Source organism: Schistocerca piceifrons, chromosome X, assembly GCF_021461385.2.
Source record: "Schistocerca piceifrons isolate TAMUIC-IGC-003096 chromosome X, iqSchPice1.1, whole genome shotgun sequence".
Classification (NCBI taxonomy): Eukaryota; Metazoa; Arthropoda; class Insecta; order Orthoptera; family Acrididae; genus Schistocerca; species Schistocerca piceifrons.
In genome coordinates, this window is record NC_060149.1 from 893,188,235 (window position 1) to 893,213,391 (window position 25,157).

The 25,157-nt window shown below is 38.1% G+C and overlaps 1 protein-coding gene across 1 annotated transcript in view; it reads left to right on the forward strand.

Moving 5' to 3' along the window:
- Nucleotides 1-25,157, forward strand: part of LOC124721730 (zinc finger FYVE domain-containing protein 9) — a 377,978-nt gene that overhangs the window by 122,943 nt on the left and 229,878 nt on the right. Inside the window, exon 5 of the mRNA XM_047246829.1 lies at nt 21,989-22,088. Coding sequence (XP_047102785.1) covers nt 21,989-22,088 — 100 coding nt within the window. The remainder of the gene's footprint in view (nt 1-21,988; nt 22,089-25,157) is intronic.

A 25,157-nucleotide genomic window follows, 5' to 3' on the forward strand; every position in this document is an offset into this window, starting at 1 on the left:
TTATTCAGTAAGGAATTTGTTATCAACTGTGATTAATCGAGATTTGAAGAGGAAATGCATGTGGAAGAAACCCTGGAAATTAAAGGTACCAACAGAGCTATATCTGGATCAACTAATATCAATGCCTTAATGCATTTGTATACAATTATACTGACTGTTAATCTGGATGGTAAATTGGTGGGAAAGTTATTTATTGTGCTGCAAGAAGGTGGAAGTAGTCTGCCCCATATGATTCTTTCTTGTGTGCATGATTTTGCATTGGCAGTAGGGAATATTTACGTCACAGCAGCAAGAGTGGGGAAAAGGGCTAAGAGAACTACTACTATGGTATGAGCACTGCTTTTGGCCAATAGCTAGGCAAAATAACTTGTTTTTGCTCGATTCCTGGCCTGCGAATAAAAATCACTCTCGTTTAGAGCGAACTATGCCTCCTGAACGTTTAGAGCAAACTATGCCTCCTGAAAAGTGTGTGTGTGTGTGTGTGTGTGTGTGTGTGTGTGTGTGTGTGTGTGTGTTTGGGGGGGGGGAGGGGGAGGGGGAGGGAGAGGGAGAGGGAGAGGGAGAGGGAGAGGGAGAGGGAGAGGGAGAGGGAGAGGGAGAGGGAGAGGGAGAGGGAGAGGGAGAGGGAGAGGGAGAGGGAGAGGGAGAGAGAGAGAGAGAGAGATTGCAGTTCATACTATCTAACCACTGGACGAATTCAGCCTCTGGGTGTTTCTTGTTTCCATGACTGTAAAACATAGCTTGGCCTTAAAGGATAGCCAGTTTCATGATAATCTCCATGACACACTGTTCCACATTCAGTTGCATTCCATTACATTCCAACAGTTCTCATCACCCTGTTACACCAATATGATTCTATATGCATTCTTTAAGAGTGACTACCTAGCTGAACGTTCCGCATGGTTTGTAACTCTCGAGGAGTTCACCTTCAAACTTGATGGTGTGAACCTTCGTGATCACTGTGGCGCACTGTTTTTCATTCGGTGTTCATGGTGCAAGTTAATGGTTTCTTTTGAATGTTGACTATGATTATTTTGTGAAGTTTAATACATACATCCCATAGAAGGTTGATTTCTGCACTAGCCAGGGACACATTTTCTGTTACCCTCCTGATGCAGGTGGCAAGTCATTAGCAGCTAATATTTGCCTTGTCATAACTGTTAACACTTTCAAATGAGGCTTACTAAAGACCTTGCACTCAAGGAGTTCCTTGTGAGTGAGGTGCAGACAGATTAAGACACTAGATTCACATTTGGGAGAAGTGTGTTCAGAATTCTCACCTGACCGTCATATTTTACATTGGAGAGCCAAAGAAACTGGTACACCTACCTAGTACCATGTAGTGCATCCACGAGCATGCAGAAGAGCCGCACCACAATGTGGCAGGGACTTGATTAATGTCTGAAGTAATTCTGGAGGGAATTGACACCATAAATCCTACACTGCTGCCCATAAATCCATTAGATTATGAGGTAGTGGAGATCTCTTGCGTGTTGCAAGGCACCCCAGGTATACTCAGTAATGATCATATCTGGGGAATTTGGTGGCCAGTGAGAGTGTTTAAACTGAGAAGAGTGTTTCTGGAGCCACTATGTTGCAATTCTGAATGTGTAGGCTGTCGCATTGTCCTATCGGAATTGCTGAAGTCCATCGGAATCCACAGTGGACATGAATGGATGCAGGTGATCAGACAGGGTGCTTAGGTACATGTCACCTGTTAGTCGTATCTAGGTGTATCAAGGGTCCCGTATCACTTCAACTGCACGCGCTTCACACCCTTACAGAGCCTCCACCAGTGTGAACAGTTCCCTACTGATATACAGGGTCTATGGATTTATGAGGTTGTCTCCATACCCATACATGCCCATCGGCTCGATTCAATTTGAAACGAGACTCGTCCGACCATACAGCATGTTTCCAGTTGTCAACAGTCGAATGTCCGTGTTGATGGGCCCAGGCAATGCATAAGGCTTTGTCTTCTGCAGTCACCAAGGGTACACGAGTGGGCCTTTGGCTCCATAAGGCCATGTCGATGATTTTTCGTTGAATGGTTCAAACACTGACACTTTTAGATGGCTCAGTATTAAAATCTGCAACAATTTGCGGGTGGGTTACACTTCTGTCACCTTGAACGATTCTCTTTAGTCGTCATTAGTCCCGCTCTTGCAGGATCTTTTTCCAGCCGCAGCAATGTCAGGGATTTCACATTTTACCGGATTCCCGATATTTACGGTACACTCATGAGAAAATCGTACAGGAAAATCCCCACTTCATCGCTACCTCGGAGATACTGTGTCCCACCGCTTGTGCACCAACTATAACTCCATATTAAAACTCACTTAAATCTTGATAACCTGCCATTGTAGCAGCAGTAATTTAGGTAACAACTGCACCAGACACTTGTTGTTTTATGTAGGCATTGCCGACCGTAGCGCCATATTCTGCCTGTTTAAATATCTCTGTATATGAATATGCATGCCTGTACCAGTTGCTTTGGCACTTCAGTCTAGATTTTCTATAGTTATCCTAAATAACATCAAGCAAGTACCTGAATTTTCGGGGTCATAGCTGATCTACTCATTAATTTTCGCTCATCCTGAACTTGTGATCTGTTGCCAACACCACCATTGTTAACAGGACATTAAACCTTGATCAGAAAAATAATGTATTCCCCAAGAGACAGTAAAAAATTTCTGAAGGGTACTGTTACTGCTGTTATTGAGAAGACTATTTAAACTCTGGTTTACAGTGAGAATGTACTGTGAATTCCGTAGGTAAGAAATTACAAGCCACAAGTAATTTTTAAAAAAATTGTAAATCTCACTGTCAAAACAGTTCAAACAACATACTTTCAACCATATTATGGCATTATAGGCAGTGTTGGAATATACGTTACATATATTTAACGGGAACTGAAGGGTTTTAGGATGTGATATCTCAGAAGGTTCCATCCTATGTCTGTTATTTTTTCTTGTATTTGTTAATGATCTTTCATCAGTGACATTGACAGATGCTAAATTTGTGCCATTTCCATGTAATATAAAAGATGTGATAAACAGGAAGAAAAGAATAGTTTTAAAGAAGCTAATAATTTTCATGGACATTAATAAATTATGTATCCAATTCATCACCACTAAACTTTGGAAAGGCGTGGTACATGCAGTTCAGATATGCATAACTTGTCAGCACAATTGAACTTATTTAGCTGATGAGTTTGCATTGGTGATCTCACTGAAGTTTCTCTTCGGTTCTCCTCTTCACGTTCTATTTGTCCTAGTTCTTGGTGTGTCTCCACAGATTGATGATAATTGACAAATGTTCTGAATTTAAATTTGTGCTGTATCATGTCACCTGTGATGCCAATTTCCAGAAAATATCTTTCAGTTTTAAGCAGACAGTTGTTCTTAACCTTTATACAAATGACAACGTATCTTTTGGTTCAGCTGTCATTATTCATTCTGAAAATTTCAGATTTTCTTAGTATGCTAAGATTCCTTTATAATCCAGATTCCTCCTATACAGACAGGCCAAAAATTTTCTTTGCACCCTTCCTTTCTGTTTTTCTGTGCCCTGAATTAGTGATTCACATCCAGTTGTCAAGGTCAGCAATGTATAAACTGCTTATGGTGTAATTACTGTGTTGTTGATGCCATGGTTTTCATTCCAGGAGATAGATATTTTATTGTATCTGTGCCAGTTGATTCTATAGGCTTTTTGTAGTTGAGGAATTCTCTCTTTGTTTACTTCATTGTTTAATCATGAAAGTTAATGATGGTGGCAATGCCCTTCAGACATGAACAAATGTCCGAAGGAACAAATGTTCTGATGATTACAATGGTTCAAATGGCTCTGAGCACTATGGGACTCAACTGCTGTGGTCATCAGTCCCCTAGAACTTAGAACTACTTAAACCTAACTAACCTAAGGACATCACACACATCCATGCCCGAGGCAGGATTCGAACCTGCGACCATAGCAGTCGCACGGTTCCGGACTGCGCGCCTAGCACCGCGAGACCACCGCGGCCGGCTCTGATGATTACAGCTGTGGTAATGAAAGTTGTATACTTTCCCATAAGGTTCTGAGTTATCTGTGTGTTATTAATAGTAAATACCACATAACTGTAAATGTGACTTCATGTAACAATGTTATTTCATTTTAGACACTTTAGTACAACCACCTAGGGATTATTTTATGTATTTAAGTGTGTACATATTTACACATTTATGACACATATTGTGTTAATTTCTTGTAAACTGAGCTAAGTTTCCTTACTTGATCTGCATCCATGAGAAACCACATCATTTAGGACTTACAGGATGAACATATAATCTAAGCATATCAGTTGTTTGGTTATATTCGGTGTTGGGAAATTCATCCGTCACCATTCTTGTCTTCAAGGTGCCCTCATCAAGCTGAGCAATTTGTTTAGAGAGCATGTTAATTAGAAAATTAGAAAAGTCATTAACTGAAAATATTTAAGGCAATATGACCCTGAAAATTTGAGGTGAGCTAGGAGACGTATTTCAGTATAAGCACATGTACTATTCAATAGTGCAAATTCCCAGCAGTCAAGAAACTCATTTTATGTTTCTTGAAATTAATTATCTTGTGTGGTAATTGAATAGGAGTTAATAGAGGTTGCCACTTTCCATTGTAAATTCTTTCATAACTACTTAGAGATTGTGTACTTTGAGTAAATACTTTTGTTACTTTAATTTTTCTGTACAAAATGACATACAGCAGCATTGATCCATTAACTCGGTAACTGATAATTTCGTGTAATTCAGTTTAAGTTGCAGTATGTAAACAGGATGATTCACATTTGTGTAAGGATAATAGTTACATTTATTTTCGTAAACCTATTATGAGCAACATTTTCTGTAATCCAAAATTCTGTTTGTTCTGGAAGTCCATCAGAAACAGTAATTTCCAGTCTTGCCAAATTTTAAGGCAGTGTGTACCAAATAACAGTTTGTTCCTAAGCTGCTCCCTATGATACCAGCAGCTGCATTGATCGTTAACAGTTATCCATAATGACGGTGTTGATTAATGACAACGAAGGATTGCTGTGTATTTCTAATATTAAGAATTCTATATGACCGGAAGGAAAATGTATTGAGTGTGTTCTTAAGTGATTGTTATTTATTTGCTACGTTTGAACAATTTCAATTGATTATGTCAATGTTATATTACTATAGTTTAACTAAATTGTAGATCATCAGCTGAGTGTACTATGTGACTATCTATTTATCTGTACAAAACTGACATTGCTTTGTCCACCAATCTTAACTTGGTCATGTACAAACATACTTCGTCTTACCAATTACCCAGACTGACAGCAGCTTCCAGATTGTCAATAAATGCTGACACATTCATAATCGCTCTACTCGAGAAAGGAAGCACCAGGCTAGCTGCAGTGGAATCCACAGAAGGAACAGGTACACTGAATGAAGCTTATAACTCTTCTGTCCCAGCGAGTTCACATTTTCTACTTGTTATCTGCCATTAAAGTAGGTAAAGTGTCCACATGCCTTCATAACATGGGAATATTCTGTGATAGCTCAGCCATCTGCTTCATCAGATTCGTCTACTTCCTGTATCATCATTGCTCATTTTTTCAGGCATTTGTCCAACCTCTATCTACCAAAAATGCAATATACTTCAACTGCATCACACATTAACAAAGCAGTGGCAGCTACCACAAACATTTGAGCATAAGTACAAAAAAATGATATCAATCCGTACGATGGATCATCCAATCAAGACTCAAGAACACTAATGTGCCTCATGCCCATAATGTTGGCAAGTACTACATGTAACTGGTACTGGCTGCATACATGCAGTTTGTGACCTGCCAAATTACAATACTGGCACCTCGTTGGCTGTAAATAGTACTCCCTACAATTTCCTTTTAGCTGTAATAAATTTGCCAGTACGCATGGTTTGGTAAATTATACCTTCACATTCTTATACACCTCACTTCTAGCTATCATGGCAGTATACAAAACAAAAGGCCACAAAGATATAAAACTCACTCAGCAAAACCATATTGCTGAACTGTATGTTGTGGATCAAAATATGGTCCTGGACCCAGCCACTGACATCAGTGACCATTTCTGATACCACTTATAGAGGGCAGGCGTGGCAGGCCTCTAAGGTGGATGGTGGAACTGGGATTGCAGAGGTCAGGAGGCCATTAGTTAACCACCCTGGGTGTTGGAGTGGTGTAGTGATTGGATAAGTGGTAGTGGTTGAATATATCATCATGAAAACATCATTATTAAAACATTCATCTATTGCTCATCAACTACAACAGTCGTGGTGATACTTGGAGAAGCCAACATCTCGTGGATGTAAGCGGCAGCCTGTGAAGAGGTGCGTCCATCGACAGGTAGTCCGCCAGTGTGCAATATTATTCAGCTGGTGGAGTGACGGCATCAGCAACTCGATAAGGCTACTGATTACAGCAGTGAGCGGCAGCCCACAATGCAGACTAGAGGCTGCAGAGCATGGGGCACACTGAGGTGCACAGCGTGGAGGTGGACACTAGTTGATACTCTAGATTCATAGAGCATTGCTGGACTGCCCTCAGAGCTGGTGGCTGGCAGACTGCTATCCCTCTGACTAGAACTAAGGAGTATTAATACAGGCTTGACCAGTCCTTGTTTTTCCAAACCATCAGTTTGTGTCATGTAAGCCATAACAGAACCATGGCATATAGAAGTGAATCAATCAGGTCAACATGCCACAGTGGCTCTGCCTTTCTGCTGCATCAGTTCTGTTACACTTCTGATCCCTCTGCTTGGCCTTAGCATGTGGTAACCTCAGGACACCTCAGAGACAGTGCTTACCATATAAGCAGGTAGCCCCTGATCTCACCTCACGTAGCCAGCCTGAACTGACCTGTTTTCATGGTCTCTTGTGTTAACAGTGGAAGATGTCTCAATTTCACTCAGCTGTGCCCAGTAAATTATTTGTGGTGCAACTATTCTGTGTGGACAGATTGCTAATTACATTGTAAGTATTGAACCAAAAAGTGAAGTGTTATAATTTGGAAGTTTTCTCTAATTATTATTATTATTTTTATTTATTTATTAATTTTTTTTATGCATCAACTGTTGTGGGATTTTTCGTCCTGTATGCAGGTGCAATTTGTATACGTGAGAACTATTTGAGTAGTTTTGTTTACAGTACATAATCTATACATTTCCAGTGTCTGTGACACACACTGATATGTGTGACTACACTTTGGTGAAAATTTTTGGTGACTTGATCAATCAAGTTGAGAAGTGGGAGCAAGCTATCATCCATCTGCAAAATTTTCTTGGGCGCCCCATGCTCATTATTATTATTATTATTATTATTATTATCATCATCATCATCCCATCTTGGGGAGATGTGCGGCCCATTCTCCCCCGACTCTAAGGAAACCGGCTGCCATGTGTGTCACCTGTTGTAATTTCAATCCATTGTAAAGTCAATGTTGATATCCTACCTTACTCATCATCATGGTTTGCCGCCAGGAAATACTTGTCGAATTAGCACTGACTATGTTATTCACCCGATAGTGATCAGCTTCCTCATGGAGTGAGGTGCTACTTTTCATCTGGTTTATTGCACTGATCATAGATAGCACTTCTACGATGTGACTTTTCAGCGGGAAAGTGACAGTGGCCTAGTTAGCTATTCGGAACCATTATTTAATAAAATACAGTGATTGAATAATAACATTATTCAATATTTGTGAACAGTTAGTTAAACTTTGTGAAGTCAGCCTATACAGAAAAGGTGAGCAATAGTCAGATTCAGCTACTTGACCACTGACTGTGCTTCATCATATCCCTATCTTTCCTATCACCTCATAACCTGCAAAATAAAGAAAAAATATTGTAGTTTGCATCACTGAATGTGCACAAATGTCATATTAGGTTTCTTGCTGCTTCCGGTGAGGGCTCATCTTCTAATAATCACATGAGCATGTAATATGCTATGCAATGCTGCCACAGAAGTACACAGTACAATGAAAATGCTAAAGACAACTGTTGCATTTGTGCTTACTTTCAGTACCTGGTGTTAATTAAGTATTTTAAGGCAGGCTTCATTTGACTGAAAGTAAGGCCTATTATGCCAAATCTCCTAAGTTGCCTTGAAACCCAGAGGCTTCACCTTACTATCTTAAAAGATAAAGGCAATGCAACACATGGAATGTGTGATCAAGCCACGAATTAACAAGTAAATGGTTATTACCACCACAGTGCATTAACTGCACAGAGAAACACATAGTATTGAGCCAGGAACGTCCTAAGTTCAGTGAAGAGAAGAAAATCCAAGAAATGAAACCAACAGAACACATGTGAGATGCTGAAATGAAGATCTTCAAGTCAATGCAGCCACGTAGCTTTGGTTTATCGTTTGCATTCACATTCATTAAACCAACTATTGAAGAGTATGTCCAACCCAAACCTGTAATGCTGTTACCAGTGTCTCATTGTGAAAATGCACATGTAGAGTTGCATTTAAAAAATTAAGAAAAAGGAATCCATAGTCAATTCTAATTTGATTTAGTCAACTAAAGAGATCTGCCACTTACTGAAAATAGTGTCTCTCCCCAGCTACAGCTCTACTCCCCTCAATGCAAAACAGAAAGGCAGCAGCCAGAGACATAGCAAAGAAAGAACCGTGAAAGCCATGTGATCAGGAAACTTCAAAAAGGTCTTACATAGGTGGTGGTAGTCTAGATGTAGGCACTAGTACTGTATCAAAACCATGTGTTTTCCTAACCTGTTTGCCTGTCAGCAAGCCAACTATGCAGAAGGAGAAACCTATGTGAATAATGGCACTCATATATCATTGGAAAATGAATGGTTACAGAACGCTCATAGAGGACCTAAACATCCTAGCACTGGCAAAACCTCTTTGATTATGTCTACACTCAAGTTCTTAGATCCCACCATGTTGAGGATTGCAAGCTTTAATAGTCCTCACTAATAACCCTTAACAAGTTGTCTCACTTATTGGTTCAGGGCAGCACCCCCTATAGAGGAAAGCCTGGGCGCCTGCTCAGTGACGTCACGCGCATAGTCTGGTGCCGGTGCTCGCAGTTCGTTTGGCCACAGCAATAGACTGTTAAGGGTACCGCACGAGGAAAATTTGTAAAGAAATCTGACATACCTCTCTCATGAATTACAAGATTTCCTTTCTTAAATGACCCACTTCTTTTGTCTGTAACTTATTTCTGCATACCTTTTAGCCCCGACGTAAAAAGTGGCTGTAATAACTTTCACTATCTGAGGCATCAAAACTCCCAAATGAATGGACCCATTTCATTGTAGTTTATTTTAAAGTTGCTTTAATGGGGATTGTCACAACTTGTTTGATGACAGTCTGGTTAGCCGTTCAAAGATCGTCAGCTATACAAAGTACAAGTGTTTGCCGCCAGAGTGCTCTTTTCAAATACCATTCCTAAACTGTAAGTGCTGTAGTATAAATTGTAAATTTCGAAAAGGCCAGTCTAAACATCTGCAATGGTATATATTTATCTTTTATGGCTGACCACCATTCACCATTCTTCCGTTTTGTAGTTCCTGTGTAAGACGATTTTTAATGACAAAAATTTTGATTGAAAGCCACCCGCAAAAGATTCTCGTATGCTCTCGCGGACTTTCTGTTAGGGGTTTTGTTTTGTTTTTTAAGTTAAATATTGCATCACTTTGACGCAGGTCTAATAATGTGGACAGCATTTTGCAAAGTAGCACACTGGCAGCTAACATTTTACGGACACTATTATTGCCACTGTTTATTCCTTATGTAGCAAAATCCATTTTAAAACCTGATTGGATGATATACCTGCGAATTAAAAAAAGAAACGCGAAAATTGGGCAAATCGTGTTCCAATTATAACAGCACCCCCTATAGAGAGGCACTGGTAATAAGCAGTTGTACGAGTCATTTCAAAAACTAACACTACCATGAAAGACATGTTCTACATATGTTTTAGTCCACCATTTCAGCAACCTTGTATTCATGCTTTTTTAAATTTAAAGAAATTTCTCCTGTTAATAGTTTTTAAGTGAAATGCAGTTCTAATGAATGATATGATATCTCTTCTCAGTTTGTGCACCTTTCCCTAAGAAACTCTCTTTCCATTAAGAAAATCTCACTGACCCAAGATGAGTATGTAATGGTATTGCCAGAAAGTTTTGGTATGCCAATACAAATTTCAATGAATTCATTCTCTGTAAGTTAACTAAATTTTCAATTATGTATTGAAATTACATGACGTCTCAAAATACAGATTACCAGGTTAGAATTTCGCTGCTCTAAACTGAAAACCTTTGAAGAAAGAATGTTTCTGTACTAAGAAATATATACTTTTGAAACAAACTGTTTGCATGAATTACACATAAATAAATTTCGACTACGAAATAAATTTTCATTTCATCTGTTGAGAAGTTTTATGAAGTGATGTGACCTGTGATGAAATAATTGTGAAAAATGAACACTTACCTTCATTTGGCATCACATTTGGGCTGCACTCACGAGTGGCTTAGATACTTCATCCTTCCATAAGTTGGGGGAAAGGGGTGGGGGTGGTGGTTCAGCTTTATTTAGTTGCAATACTTTAACAGATCATCATTCCAAAGTATATATACTGGTAAACTATTTGAAACAGTTTAATTGTTTAGAAGTAGAACACAAGTTTCATCTACTGACCATGCTGATACGAATGAATGCAAATGAAATAAAAAAAAAAAATCTGTGCATGAATGAATTTATTTATTTCTTTTATTCATCTTCCATACACTCTTGTCAATAATCACTAACACATGGAATGAGAAAAATTTTAGATTATAGTGGTTCACAATAGAATATTATAGATGTACAGCATGAATACTATGTAGGTACAAAATAAGTAAGACTTATGGACACCAAGTCCAAACATTAACAATAAGCACATTATTGAGACTTAAGTTTCATAATTTTAGGAATGATAATGATAAATTTTGTACAACATTAATTATTAAATTGCTATTTTATAATCTCCAGGGTAGAAATGGAAGGTCTTTAAGTAACTGGGACACTAAAAGGATGCAAATAAAATACTGCATCATAAAGTTTTGTGTAGGAAGAATGCATATGAAAGCACTGTAGTAGAAAAATGGTGATGCATATAGACATTATATTAGGTCACCCTGTAAATTGCAAGTAATTACCATATGTAAGTGCATGTTATGTGCAAAAATGTGTCAAGTGGTGTTGGAATATGATCAGTAATGCACAAGTTGGATCTGGACACATTAATTGGATTAGGTGAGTGAAAAGCAATTGTGATAGGCTTAAGCTTTTTGAATATTCTTTTATAAACAAATATAGTCAAAAAGCCAACAGGAGGGCGTACCTGAGAGTCCACCTCAAATATTTTCCTCCTCAGTGAAGATGAGCTAACAAGAAGGCACTTTACGGCACAGAGCAAGCATCTATTTAAAGAGCTCAGTCATTAATCAACCTGAGGATTAGTGGCACTCAATAGTGCTTGTAACAGAAGTGAGAACTGTTCCGCAATTACATTACTATTAGATGAGGAGACCTGCCAATCATTATACACAAAGAAGGCCATGAAAGTACTGCAAAGCCCTCCCCTACCAGCTTCTCCATTTGTAATGGTAGTAAAATATATACAAATATGATCTACATAAGAAAATGTTGAGAGAACAACAGTTATAACAGCTGCAGAGAAAGTAGTAAACTCAGAAAAAGAGAGGCAATTGTCACAGCATGCACATCTGCACTCATAACAATGACATTAGTTGAAGACAGAGGAACACCTCAAACACTACGTGAAATTGAAGTTTGTCTACCTAAAGAATGCATAAATAGTGTAGTAGCTTTTTCAACAGTAACAATTAATGAATCATTACAAATTGGCAGATTTCTCACATATGTTGTTGTTGTGGTCTTCAGTCCTGAGACTGGTTTGATGCAGCTCTCCATGCTACTCTATCCTGTGTAAGCTTCTCACATATATCACAAGCTAAAGTAATAACTTCAGTTTACAAAGAAAAGTGTTGCAGAGAATGTAGAAAACTATAGAGCAATTTTGCTCTTGTCTTCCATTTATAGAAGAATGGGAACTATATTTATCACCAAAACAAACTAACCTTGTTTTCAAAAGAAGTGAAGTCTGCTATAGCACAGTTTGTGTAAGTTTTTCTCAAAATAATAAAGGAAGGTGATCAAAATGGCATTGTCTTGTCTTTGTCAAAGGCATGTGCCATGTTGGGCCACATAACGTTATTACACAAATTAGAAATACTATGAATAAGGCATGCAGCAAAGAAGTGGTTTGTCATACTCGGAAAAGCAAGCGAATTGATTTTTAGGTTTCACATACTATAAAAAGATTACTATTGGTCCCCTCTGCCTGCCACACCCCCTCCCCTCCCTCCTGTATGTATCATTCACCACCCAACTTCAACTGAGAAAGAATTAGTGTAAGATTCTTTATATTAAAGATTAATTTCTTTGATAAAAATTTCAAGTTAGGCCATTAGTGTTGATAGCTGTTAGCAGCTGTATATTAAAATATTTATATAAACTTTCAGCCATAAGTTGCAATTTGGTAAGTTTGACTAGTTTCAGATTAACCTAATTAGTTTAGCTTAAGAGGCGTTTGTTGATGTGCCAATATTACTGATGACAGGTTTTGTATTAATGATTTAAAAAGAATGTAAGGTGAAGATTTCAAAATTATGTTGTAAGAGTTTGCAGTTTTTGCTGAGTGTTTTTTGAAATTTTTTTCCATTAACCTTTTTAAAGTAGTTGTTTAAAAATATGTTGACACCAACCCAAACAACACTTTTCATTATTGCCTGGGATGAATGTCCACTGCAGCATACCCCATCAAATAATAAAAAGCCATTTTCTTGAAGAGTAGCAAGTGCTACTGCACAGGCAATAGCACGTTGATTCATACAGGCAAGAAAATCTCTTTCATGTTCTTTGAGAAGTTCGCTGACGACAATATAAGTGTAGACAATTATATTTAAAATAGTGTCTGATGGGTATTTTAGTCCTCCATGATCAAGTCTCTGTATCAAACTAAAATGTTCGTTTATTGGCAACTCCTTTTCAATCACAATTTCATTAAGGCAACTCTCACATTTCAGCTTCTTAATCACTGCATGAGCACAGTAGCCTGCAATGAAAGTTAAAGACATTGCAATATCTTTTACTGAAAGAACATCATCTACAGTTACACTGACTTCTATGTGTAATGTGTCTGTTTCTTCAACTTCAGAAAACATAAAATTTTTTATGGCCCCTACTGTGATATTGCCATAGGAAGGAGAACATAAAACTAAAGGCATTACACTTTGAATTCGAAGCTTCTTTTCTGTTTCATAGACTTGTGTCACTGAAACATTGTATTGGGAACCTGCAAGCTGTCTATACTTTCCAAAACGCCGCTCAAGCACATCTGTTTGTAGGTTGGCTGTCAGTAAATAGCTCATACCTAGCTCTTCAGTACAGTATCGAGCAATCTCTACAACGGCATGTGTTGTATGCTGAATAGCAAAAAATGTTTCTTTTGTGAGAAACCCACTTGACAGACCCTTTGCTTTCCACACGTCAAGCCAGTCTAGAAAATCTAGCAAAAATTGCGTAGAAACGCTATCAGTTGTCAACGGATCCATATAAGGATTCTGTTTGTGTTTCCCTTTAAACACTGATTTCACATTCATGACATCAAACCATTTTGTTATTATTCAAATGTATTCTGCTGTTGATGGTGCATGTCTCAAATCAAATTTATCACTAGCTACCTCAAGGCCCTCTGACACATGTCGATTGAATATATGCAGCCCTAGTTTCATGCTCTGTTTTTCTAACGATGTAGGGCAAAGTGATTTGAGAGACAACGTGTGACAATATTTTACTAAAGAACTGGAATCTATGTCATAAATCTGTTTCAGTGTTTTAAAAGAAGCTACAGAAAACTTATTTTCTTCCACTTCTTTTCTAACAAAAGTGCGTGTCATTTATGAAGGTGGCCGAGCTTAGGTTCGTTCTGCGCATCTGACGTCATAAAACACAGTCAGCCAATGAACAGAGAACGACGTTGCCAGAGCTCGCGTGCAGTGCAGAGCACGGACGAGTGTCGTCAGTTTTAGAAACGTTCAGTCATAAATAAAGTAATTGAACAAAAGCAGTGTCTTGATAGCAGACTTTCTTTTGTAGAAAGTTTGAAAAAAGCATTCTGTATACCAGTTGCTTCATATTCTATTAATTAATTAAACCAAACAAGCAATAAGACTACTAATTCAGGCGATAGCCTAATTATCACTAACCGCTTTTTCGCAATAAAGAACAGCGGTAATTGTTTATTTCCTATTGTACTTCGACGAAACGTGAGTAATTCATAGTCATACCAACAGTGTTTGTCGGTATTTTGCTTGATATTTTAAAGTCCTCCGTGAGTTGTATTGCATGACAAGCAGTGATGGTGTAGTGGTTAAAGTGTACAGCTGCTAAGTGAAAGGTTCTGAGTTCAAAACTTACTCAGTGCTCAATATTTTCTTTGTTTAAAAACAATATCGAAGTGTCTTCCATCATGAATTTCATTCGTTTGAATGTAATTTTTTGAAATTTCTAGTGGCAACTAAAATCGAACATACGGAAAGGATACGCTATGGACTTTTACCTCTGCAAACTCTTCAAAATTTCGTGCAATGATGTACTACATCTAATGCTGCACAATAACTGTGTTGAACTTCGAAACAAAATTAAGTCATTTATGTGGGGGGGAGGAAGAAGGTATCTGAACTTCGAAACAAAATTAAGTCATTTATGTGGGGGGGAGGAAGAAGGTATCTACATCTACATCTACATCTACATCTACAGGGCTACTCTGCAATTCACATTTAAGTGCTTGGCAGAGGGTTCGTCGAAACACACTCATACTATCTCTCTACCATTCCACTCCCGAACAGCGCGAGGGAAAAATGAACACCCAAACCTTTCTGTTTGAGCTCTGATTTCTCTTATTTTATTTTGATGATCATTCCTACCTATGTAGGTTGGGCTCAACAAAATATTTTCGCATTCGGAAGAGGAAGTTGGTGACTGAAATTTCGTAAATAGATCTCGCCGCGACGAAAAACGTCTTTGCTGTAATGACTTCATCCTAATTTGCGTATCATATCTGCCACACTCTCTCCCCTACTACATGATAATACAAAACGAGCTTCCCTTTTTTACACCCTTTTGATGTCCTCCGTCAATCCCACCTGGTAAGGATCCCACACCGCACAGCAATATTCTAACAGAGGACGAACGAGTGTAGTGTAAGCTGTCTCTTTAGTGGACTTGTTGCATCTTCTAAGTGTCCTGCCAATGAATCGCAACCTTTGGCTCGCCTTCCCCGCAATATTATCTATGTGGTCTTTCCAACTGAAGTTGTTTGTAATTTTAACACCCAGGTACTTAGTTGAATTGACAGCCTTGAGAATTGTACTATTTATCGAGTAATCGAATTCCAACGGATTTCTTTTGGAACTCATGTGGATCACCTCACACTTTTCATTATTTAGCATCAGCTGCCACCTGCCACACCATACAGCAATTTTTTTCTAAATCGCTTTGCAACTGATACTGGTCTTCGGATGACCTTACTAGATGGTAAATTACAATATCATCTGCGAACAACCTATGAGAACTGCTCAGATTGTCACCCAGATCATTTATATAGATCAGGAACAGCAGAGGTCCCAGGACGCTTCCCTGGGGAACACCTGATATCACTTCAGTTTTACAGAGACGTGCTCTCCGCATTCCGCGATGTGCGCGATTTTGTTATCATTGCACTGCTCGCCTGTGCAAACGCATGGTGTTTCGACTGCTTTGACACAGTTTATCATTTGATTTCACAAAAACTATTTGGCCGAAAAAATTTGTTTTTTACACATCAGTCAACAAGATGTGTAAAAAACAAATTTTTGGGCCAAATAGTTTTTGTGAAATCGAATGATAAACTGTGTCAAAGCAGTCGAAACACCATGCGTCTGCACAGGTGAGCAGTGCAATGATGACAAAATCGCGCACATCTCGGAATGCGGGGAGCATGTCTCTGTAGCAGCGAAAGGGTTAATGCGGCCGTGGTAGCTTTACTTGATAAACTACGCGCTCCCCCCTAAACGTTAAGTTTGCGAACTGTACTATGGCGCTGTTTCTCTTGGCACGTACAACTGGCAATGCAGCAACCTTCCGTGTCTGGGCGGGAATGCGCGAACCGCCAAGATAAAAGAATTGAATTATAGAAACTGAGGATAAAACATATCTTTACCGTCATTTTTTTTGTTTCAGCCACACATTTCTTATGCATTTAACAATGTGTATGGCATCAATTACAAAGAAAAGTGGGCGATTAGGATCAGATGTATGTTTAAAAACTATATTAACAGCTTTATCCAGAGAAAGCATGGACATGGTTTTGCTATTGATTTTGTTGTTGTCAGTTACCACACAAAAAACCCTATAGCCTATTAGTTCAAGGCCATTTATTATGGCCAGTAGCACATTGTATAATGCATTAGATGAAATGGTTTTCACCGGTAAAATGTGAACAACATCCCTGTACACAGACTTGACACTCTGCAACATAAATGCAAACGCTGAATTTGCAGCACATTCCAAGTTATATGACATGCCCAAAACACTACCTCCTTTATATTCCAAATAAGAATTTAGATGAATTTCATCTACAATCAAAACAACATTGACATCATCGCTGTTCAAGTATTCAAATTTCTGTCTTGCATAGCACAGGAAATAACTTCCCCCAAGCCTTTCGTGAGATGGATTCACATTAAATTTGCTGCAGATCCTACGCAGAGTGCTTGGATGTGGCATTTTCATTAATGAAGTGCTACGTAAAAAATTATAAGCATGAGATGAAATTGAAAATAGCAAACAACACATATCATAAATGTAGAACTAAACCTATGATTAAATTGCTTGACATTTATGAGACTAACTTGTTCATATCTAAAGTCTACCATCTCCTTTTCACTCTCCTGTAAACTGTCTTTCCACACTCCTAGACTGTCTTTCACTATCTCTACAATACTATCTATAGAAGTTTTCGAGTGCCCACAATCTGTCTCTGAAAACTCCTGCAGTACACTGACAATTTCATGGATATTGGTTACAATGACAGGAAAAGATCTTTCTCCTAATGTCTTAATTTGTACATCTTTCTTAGACACCGAAACATTTAAATTACTATCTATAAAGACAGAATGTGTGATTAATGGTGCTGGTTTTCTTATTATATTTAAAAAACACACAAAATCACTGTGTTTTCATTGGGCAATTCCACTTTCTTCATACGCAACATCAACTCTTCTAAAGAACTGAAGCTGAAAGTGTTTTCATAGTCCTTCTGTGACGCTAAACTATATTGTAACACTGCAGCTAACTGCTCATTTTCAAGCCTTTGCTTTTTCTCCTGTGGCCCTTCACGTCTGCCTTCTTCCTTTGAAAGGTAGGAAGGACAGTTTGGGAGTAGTGATGGAACTGCATCTGGTCTCAAACGTGGTTTTTGAAGGGGGGCTCTTAATAACTGACCAGTCCTTTCGTCGACAATTTATGTTTCCCAAATAACATCATCCTTGTGGAAGTGAACATGACATACCTGTAATTAAAAATGAATAAAAAATGAAAAAGGTGCCTACAAATGAATGTGATGACAATATTAATAGTGTGAAAACAATTTATGTATATAAAGTTAGTTTCTAGTTCTAAAATACAAATAGACTCCCAACTAAAATGCAGAGGAATACTCAAGTGATAAATGTGGCCATGGCACAGTAACTCTATAAAACAGTAACACTACAATATCAAAACACATACAGTCACATGTCATGGCAACAAGCTCTTCAAGAGATGGTGAAATGAAGAAAGTACTTGCCCCATCAATAATTACAAACATTGACTGATGTTTGTAGCATAATTCAGTAACAGTGATAATTTTTCTTATAATTTAGCCTTGAAGCTCATATATTCACTAGAAGGGTGGGATTTTTGCTTAATGTCTTGCTCTATTGCCCCCCCCCCCCCCCCCCCCCACACACACACACACACACACACACACACACACACACACACACACACACACACACACACCCCTCGGGCACAAGAAAGCATGACGACACCAAACTCACACAGGTGTAATCCATAGAAGCAACTGTGAAACAGTAACAGAATAATACAAAGTAATTGTCACACTGTGTAACCTTTAGAACTATGAAATACTTAAAGGTAGTGCTTTTTATCAGATAGACACTGTTTTGCTTTTGTATTTTAGCTGCTATTTCCTAATCAATATATCAGTTCATAACTTTCATAAAAACTGACAATATGATGAACTGATACATTGCCAGTTATGTGCTACCTATTAGGCTAAACGTTGCATACAATTGCTTTCAAGTACTTTAGCTGTGTTTCTATAAGACAGCTGTGTAGGCCACTGGCATGTATCTGAAATTCCAGACCCAGAAAGTATGAACTTGTAAAATCCACAGGTATTTTTTTTTATTTTTTACATGTTTTCACAGTTTCTCCCTTTGCATTTTGTGATGGCATGTTAATCCATTCATGTACTCATTCATTTTTCCTGTCTATGGTTCACTGTAAAGTCGAAAGCGTACTATATTCCCTAATAGTATCACTCCTTGCATTGGCTTCAAATTCCCACCAATAATTTATTAAAAACAAGCGACTGAGACACTGTTTTTACTTCATTTTCAATTTCTGGGTACACCACATTCCTTGTTTTCGAACAGGCAACTTCCTAAAGACTTTTACAGCAAAAAGAAACAGAACTAAATACTAGAACCAGAATACAATGAAAGTCGTCTGTATCTTAAGTGCATGTACTTAATTATAAACAGAGTTTTATTCCTAACAACAAACAGCAAAAACAGTAAGTATAAAGATATACTGAGATATTTAACTACTTAAGTATGACTGTGCTTAGGCTATACTGGTTGAACTTGCAGGATACAGAATTCATATAACCTAAACCAGCTAAACTGTAGAATTGCCAGGACAAGAAAACGAAACATTATTTACTTTGACATCTTGGGTTGTTGGGTGTTCTGCCGGATATCAGCGTCGTACTTGCACGATATTTCGGTCACGTAGCTCGTAACCTTCATCAGGTTGCACCTGATGAAGGTTACGAGCTACGTGACCGAAATATCATGCAAGTACGACGCTGATATCCGGCAGAACACCCGACAACCCAAGATGTCATTAGATCGCTGGGAAAGCCTGAAGAGTTACACTATTTTCTTTGACACTTATGCAGTTAAGATCTGATATATTAGTCAAAATGTCGCTGACCTTCCTTACTGCATAAGTGCCTATTCTTTGTTAGCACAGTTAACCTCTTTTAAGAAATAAACAAAACAAATACTCACTCTTGAACTTGAAGAAGGGTTGAAGTTATCTCTGCGAGTCCTTGACAACCATTTCTTCCTCGTTGCTTCGTCTTCCGGAAATTTAAACATGATTTAAACACGGTTACTTTTGGTCCACCGTCATAATTTCCTCTACAATTCGGCACACAACAATGATATGGCATTTTGCAGGCAATGGAATTTTCACAGGCAAGAAAAACAGATCACCAATTTAGTGCACAGAAACTAAACAACCAAATCACGTACACTAACGCAGGAACACCATTCACTATAATAGTAAACTGATGCAAAACTTGCCGAACGACTAGTCACAAGCACTGTTCCGTGAAACTGTTGAAGAAGGGACCATGTGTGTAGCCATCTTGTGACGTCACACTACGTCGACAGGCTTTCTTTTACAGGGGGTGCTGTTCAGGGTCCATGTGTGCTGTATCTACTTACTCCATAACAAACACATTGACAGTCAAGTCTTCACATACTTCATTTAAGTACTCCCTCTATCATTTCTCTATCATGGAGATGTCATTCACACTTTATACACCCTGTTCTGTGGTGGAAGACCGATTGTCAATCAGCATTGAGTAACATTAGGGTGAACTGTGAAAATTAAGAATCAATTCATGTGTGAAAAATTTAGTTGCATTTCAGGTAGGTATGGCTAAAGCCACAATGATTTTGAGGAAGAACAAAATGAGGTTATAGTAATGCTTATAAACCTTTCAATTTCCTGAAGGAAATGATGACAATCACTGAGAGAAGGATTTTTGGGAAAAGACAAATGGACAATTAACTGCTACATTCAGTAGTAACCTCCATTTCAAAAGATATAATCCAGGCAATGGCAGAACACATCTCCCGTATCTTCACCACAATCAGCCAAAGTTGCCCTTCTCATCTGTTATGAAGCCACATCAAGTAAGAAGCTGAATTTTATATTGAACTATGCACAGGTGTAATACCATTCATTGACAATGTAAAATCTGGAGTCGGCTATGTCAGTGGAGTACTTCACATGGGACAGAGAATATTCAGCATAGCATATCTCAGCTTGCGATCAAATGAAACTTGCCTAGCTACTTTTAACGGAGTTTGGTCTAATGGCTACTATCTGACACATGGAAGGAAGTAATCTTACACCATTCGCAATACCAGGACAGAACAGGACATTCCCTAGCAGTTGCCATAGCATCACCTGAACAGTTTGAGTGAGCGGGACTCTTGAACAAATGGTTAAGTTGTCTCGTCTGAGTTATGATGTATAGAAAACTACTTAGCTGCTCCCAGTATTGTTTTAGGAGAAATCATTCCACACAGGATAAACTCACTCTGCTAAGAGGTGGAAGCACAGGATGTCTTCCACTGCAACATCTTGTGAGAGTTGTTTTCAGTATTGAGAAAGACTATGGTAGCAATTAGAAACACCATATTGTCAGACAGCATCATGGATGGGGAATAGGAGGACGCCTTCACTATTCTTATAATATGGCTTTAAATGTTCTTCATATGGAAACTGTTTCCACTGATTTTGGTTATTTACATTGTCTCTTTATTTTGCCTTGAATTTGCATGAAAGGTATCGTTTTAAATTCCAGCAAGTTAATTAGGCTTTTGGATTTAATATTTGATGAGAAATTGACTTGATTGCCACATCTCAATGAGTTGAAAATCAGATACCAGAAAGCATTTTAAAATCCTGAAATGCCTTAGCAAATATGTGGTGAGTTACATAAATAATGTGAAAAATTTCATAAAAAATTATTTACTGTACATATTCATAAAATTAATAAAAAATGTTTGAAATAGCATACTACTATGCTTCTCAAGGTGGTGTTTCCAGGCCCTATCCAGGATGTCCTTTAGAGCCGATGTAACACAAACCTGAATGTACACAATTGTGTCCCAATGTTTCAAACCTCCTTTTCAATGAAAAAAGAAGAAAACCATGGGGGGGGGGGGGGCAGTTTAGATTGTAGCAACAATTGGAAAGCAATGAGGTGTGGGTCCTGGCCAGAAAAATTCATTGGCAATGAAGGTGCAATGGCTTGGCACATTGCCATGATGCAGTTTCCACTTGTCCATAATGTAGCTTTGACACCATGTGAGCTCTCTTTTCAGTCTTTTGAGCACTTCTAAATAAAAAGCTGCATTCACAGTGGTACTGTCTGGGAATACAATCAATCACACACACGTCAAATTTTTATCGATTTGGTAGGTTGATGGATGCCCACTAGCAACCACTCCCAAAGGCTTGCTAAATTAATGAAAACATTTTGGTGATGGACTTCCAAAGTAAACACAGAATGACCCATTTTGCTTTGTTATGTAGCCTCAAAACTGAGTTGTCCTGACTCTCTAGAGATGATAGGTCAGGCAACATTGCCAGCTAGAGCCCTGAAGAAGAAATTAACACTGGGGAAAGTTTTACCACCAGTGAGTGATAGTGTTAAAACACTGTATCATGTAATACTTCCTGAATATGTTTTAATTATGTCTTTATTTTTTAGGTCCTGTGTTCAAAATGCTGCAGTCTGAAGGCAAGTTTAGATTACATGGACAATGCTGAGGGTAGAGTATGTCACCCTTGTTTTGGAATTTTGGCAAAAGGTAAGAGTGCTAGACTTCAAAATGTATTATGCCAAAGCTTTATCAGAATTTTCTCCACTATCACTATAATTACTCTGCTAGCAGTACAATTACAAATAATCAGTTCTGTAAGTGGTAGAATCTGTTTTCTGAAATTGTTAGTATTGCTGGCCAGTACTTACCTTAAGTCTTGCTGATGGAGACACACATAAAAGTTCAATAAACTGCCATAGCTTTAGGGACTATTAGTTCCTTCTTTGGGGAGGAAAGATCAATTGGAATATGCAGTGTTTTTCTTCCTGGTGGTATGCAGCTGTATTTAGTGCTATCACCTTTTCCCTTAAGTTTTAAAATGTGTTAAAATTATTTAGAGCAAAATGTATTGTAAGTATGCCATTAGATGGCACTGTCTTCACGAATGAAATTTCCAGTTTTATTCCGTACAAGTTGGTACCACACTTTCTTGTTTCATATGTTTGCCCCAGAAACAGGAAGTTGTGCTCAGTTCACTTGCTATATCAGTGTTTCTTGTTCTGTGGTGTTTTCACTGTTACAAGCAGGTGTTTGGTAAATTTGTGGCTGCTCCGAGGTGAACATTCTGAATTTGACAGCAAAAGCAGTCTAGAAATGATGAGTGTATATTGGAGGACATATTAAAATTTTGCATCCTATAGGTAAGTTATGACCAGCAATTCTGTTGCCCAATTTAATAGTTTTCTCAAGTGAATTAGGTTCAAGTAAGTAATTTATCAGAATGGGCACTGGGAACTACTCAGTTACTTTTCCACATTTCGCAAGACAGTGCAAACTTCTTCATCGTTCCTTTGAAACTGTATTGCATGAAATATAGTTCTATAATGTAGATCTTAAGAGAGTTGCTATGTAGATGAAGTTTGCTTTCTTGTGATGTAGCTGCAGTGCCATGCAAATTAATGACACCCCTGCCACCCTGATTAATTTATATGCTTATACTACCGAATCATTTATGCCACCCTTGTTCATATCCCCATATTTTACATAGCTTATGTTTGTAAAAATATTATTTGTAAAATTTGGTATTACTTTAGTATCAGATATTCCGTTCTTTAGATTTCAAATTAAACTGGGAGTTTACGAATACTAGATGAGAAAGTTCTTACATGTAAAGATGACAAAGCATATCCAATATGATATGAAAATTCCGTATAAAGCACTTGAGGTCCAAATTAACCTTGAGATTCATGACTGCTTTACTTATGTAGTACACATATAACAGATGGTAACATCAGAAAGATCATCATGAAACAAGAGGTACTAACAAATCAAGATTTATTGTGGAAATTAAGTGATGGATTTGATTAAAAGAAGGTAAAATGATTTGGAGATACATTTATACACACTAACATTTGTGAAAATTTCAACATGATATATCACTTTTATGTAGGTCCAAGTCTTTGAGTGAACAGGAAGGGCAATGTTACACTGACCACAGTTGGTAAAAATGTCAATGTCATATGGCATTGTTGGTTGGGATATTTCACATGGAGGGTTCAGCCATCTTTCTGAAGGGTTGCTTCCTCTATGCCCATTGACACTTTCCTTGTGGATATGAGAGAGTTGTGTCTTATATGTATTTGTGGAATGTAGGTGAGTGTAACGCATGCATTTGTGGTGCAGTGTTATGTTTGTGTTGGGTGTGATGATAGAGGAAAAAACACACTACTTTCAGTTACGTGCAACAAATAGTCATACCAACAATTGATGTATCACATGAGCAGGAGTCAGTAAATAGGGTAGAATGCTCCAAATTTTTGGGTGTACATATTGACAAAAATTTCAACTGGAAAGAAACATGTCAAATTCCTGACATATTTAGCATATTTCCACTTAATAATTCGTATGGAATAATTTTCTCGGAAACTTGTCACTTATAAAGAAAGAATTGATAGCACAAAAGCAAGTAGTAAGTAGGTACCTCTTGAAGGAGCTAGGCATTTTAACTGCACCATCACAATACATATATTTGCTAAATAATCCATCACAATTTGAGAAGAACAGTGATGTCCATACTTACAACACTACAGGGAAAATGACCTTTGTTACCCATTGTTAAAGCTGTCAGTGGCTCAGAAAGGAGTTCAATATGCAGCAACAAAATTTTTTGATCATTTGCCCATAACATGAGATGTCTGACAGGTAGCAAAGTAAGTTTTAAATCTAATTTAAAATTATTTCTCCTGGATAACCCTTCTCTTTTTTACTTAAAACCTGGTAGCCAGCAAAAAAAGTGTAGTTGCATGAGTAGAACTAATGTGTTCATTAACATTAACACTAATCATGTATACATGTCCTGTAATTGACTCATTCCACATAATTTCAGTGAAAGAAACATTCAAATTATCTATGGGACATGTAATTAACTATAACTAACTAACTAAGGATGAAATGTGGTACCAGCACGTTAGCCTACTCCTCTCAAATAGCAATAAGGGGACCACCAAGCTTAACATCCCCATCCAATGGATTGATGGATGGCTGGATGACAATCCATAGTGTTATGTGCCTAGGTTTCACGAGACACTGCAGATATGTGTGGAATGTAACCTAGGATGTTGATGCAAAGACTGGTGATCAAGAACTGTATAAAAAACCCACTCCACCCCTTCCGCCCAAGTACTTGCAGTGAAAATCTCGTCCACCACCATTGTACATACGGGTTTATCTTCAAGTTGAGCCCCACCACACAGTAACCTCATCTACAGAGGTGGGAACTCAGTTGGTGGAAAGTCCTAAAAGAAAGTGGAATGTCAAAAGACACTGCCAGTTTGCAGCATCTATGTCAGTGTGTGTTGTATCAGCATACGAGCGTGCCTGAATGAGGCAGAGTGATAGGTATCTGGCAGATAGTTTGTCATATAATATGTAATTTTGGCTTAGACAAGGCATGTTGCAGTTGAAGTGATCAGCATCTCATCCATTATTGTACTCAGTGACCATGGTTGCTGGTTTGGGGACTTGTAGACAAACATCATGGAGGGAGAGTCCATATAAACATATGCAGCCTTCTTCAGTTCCATGTCATGATGTTTAACACTAGAGCCATGGAAGCAG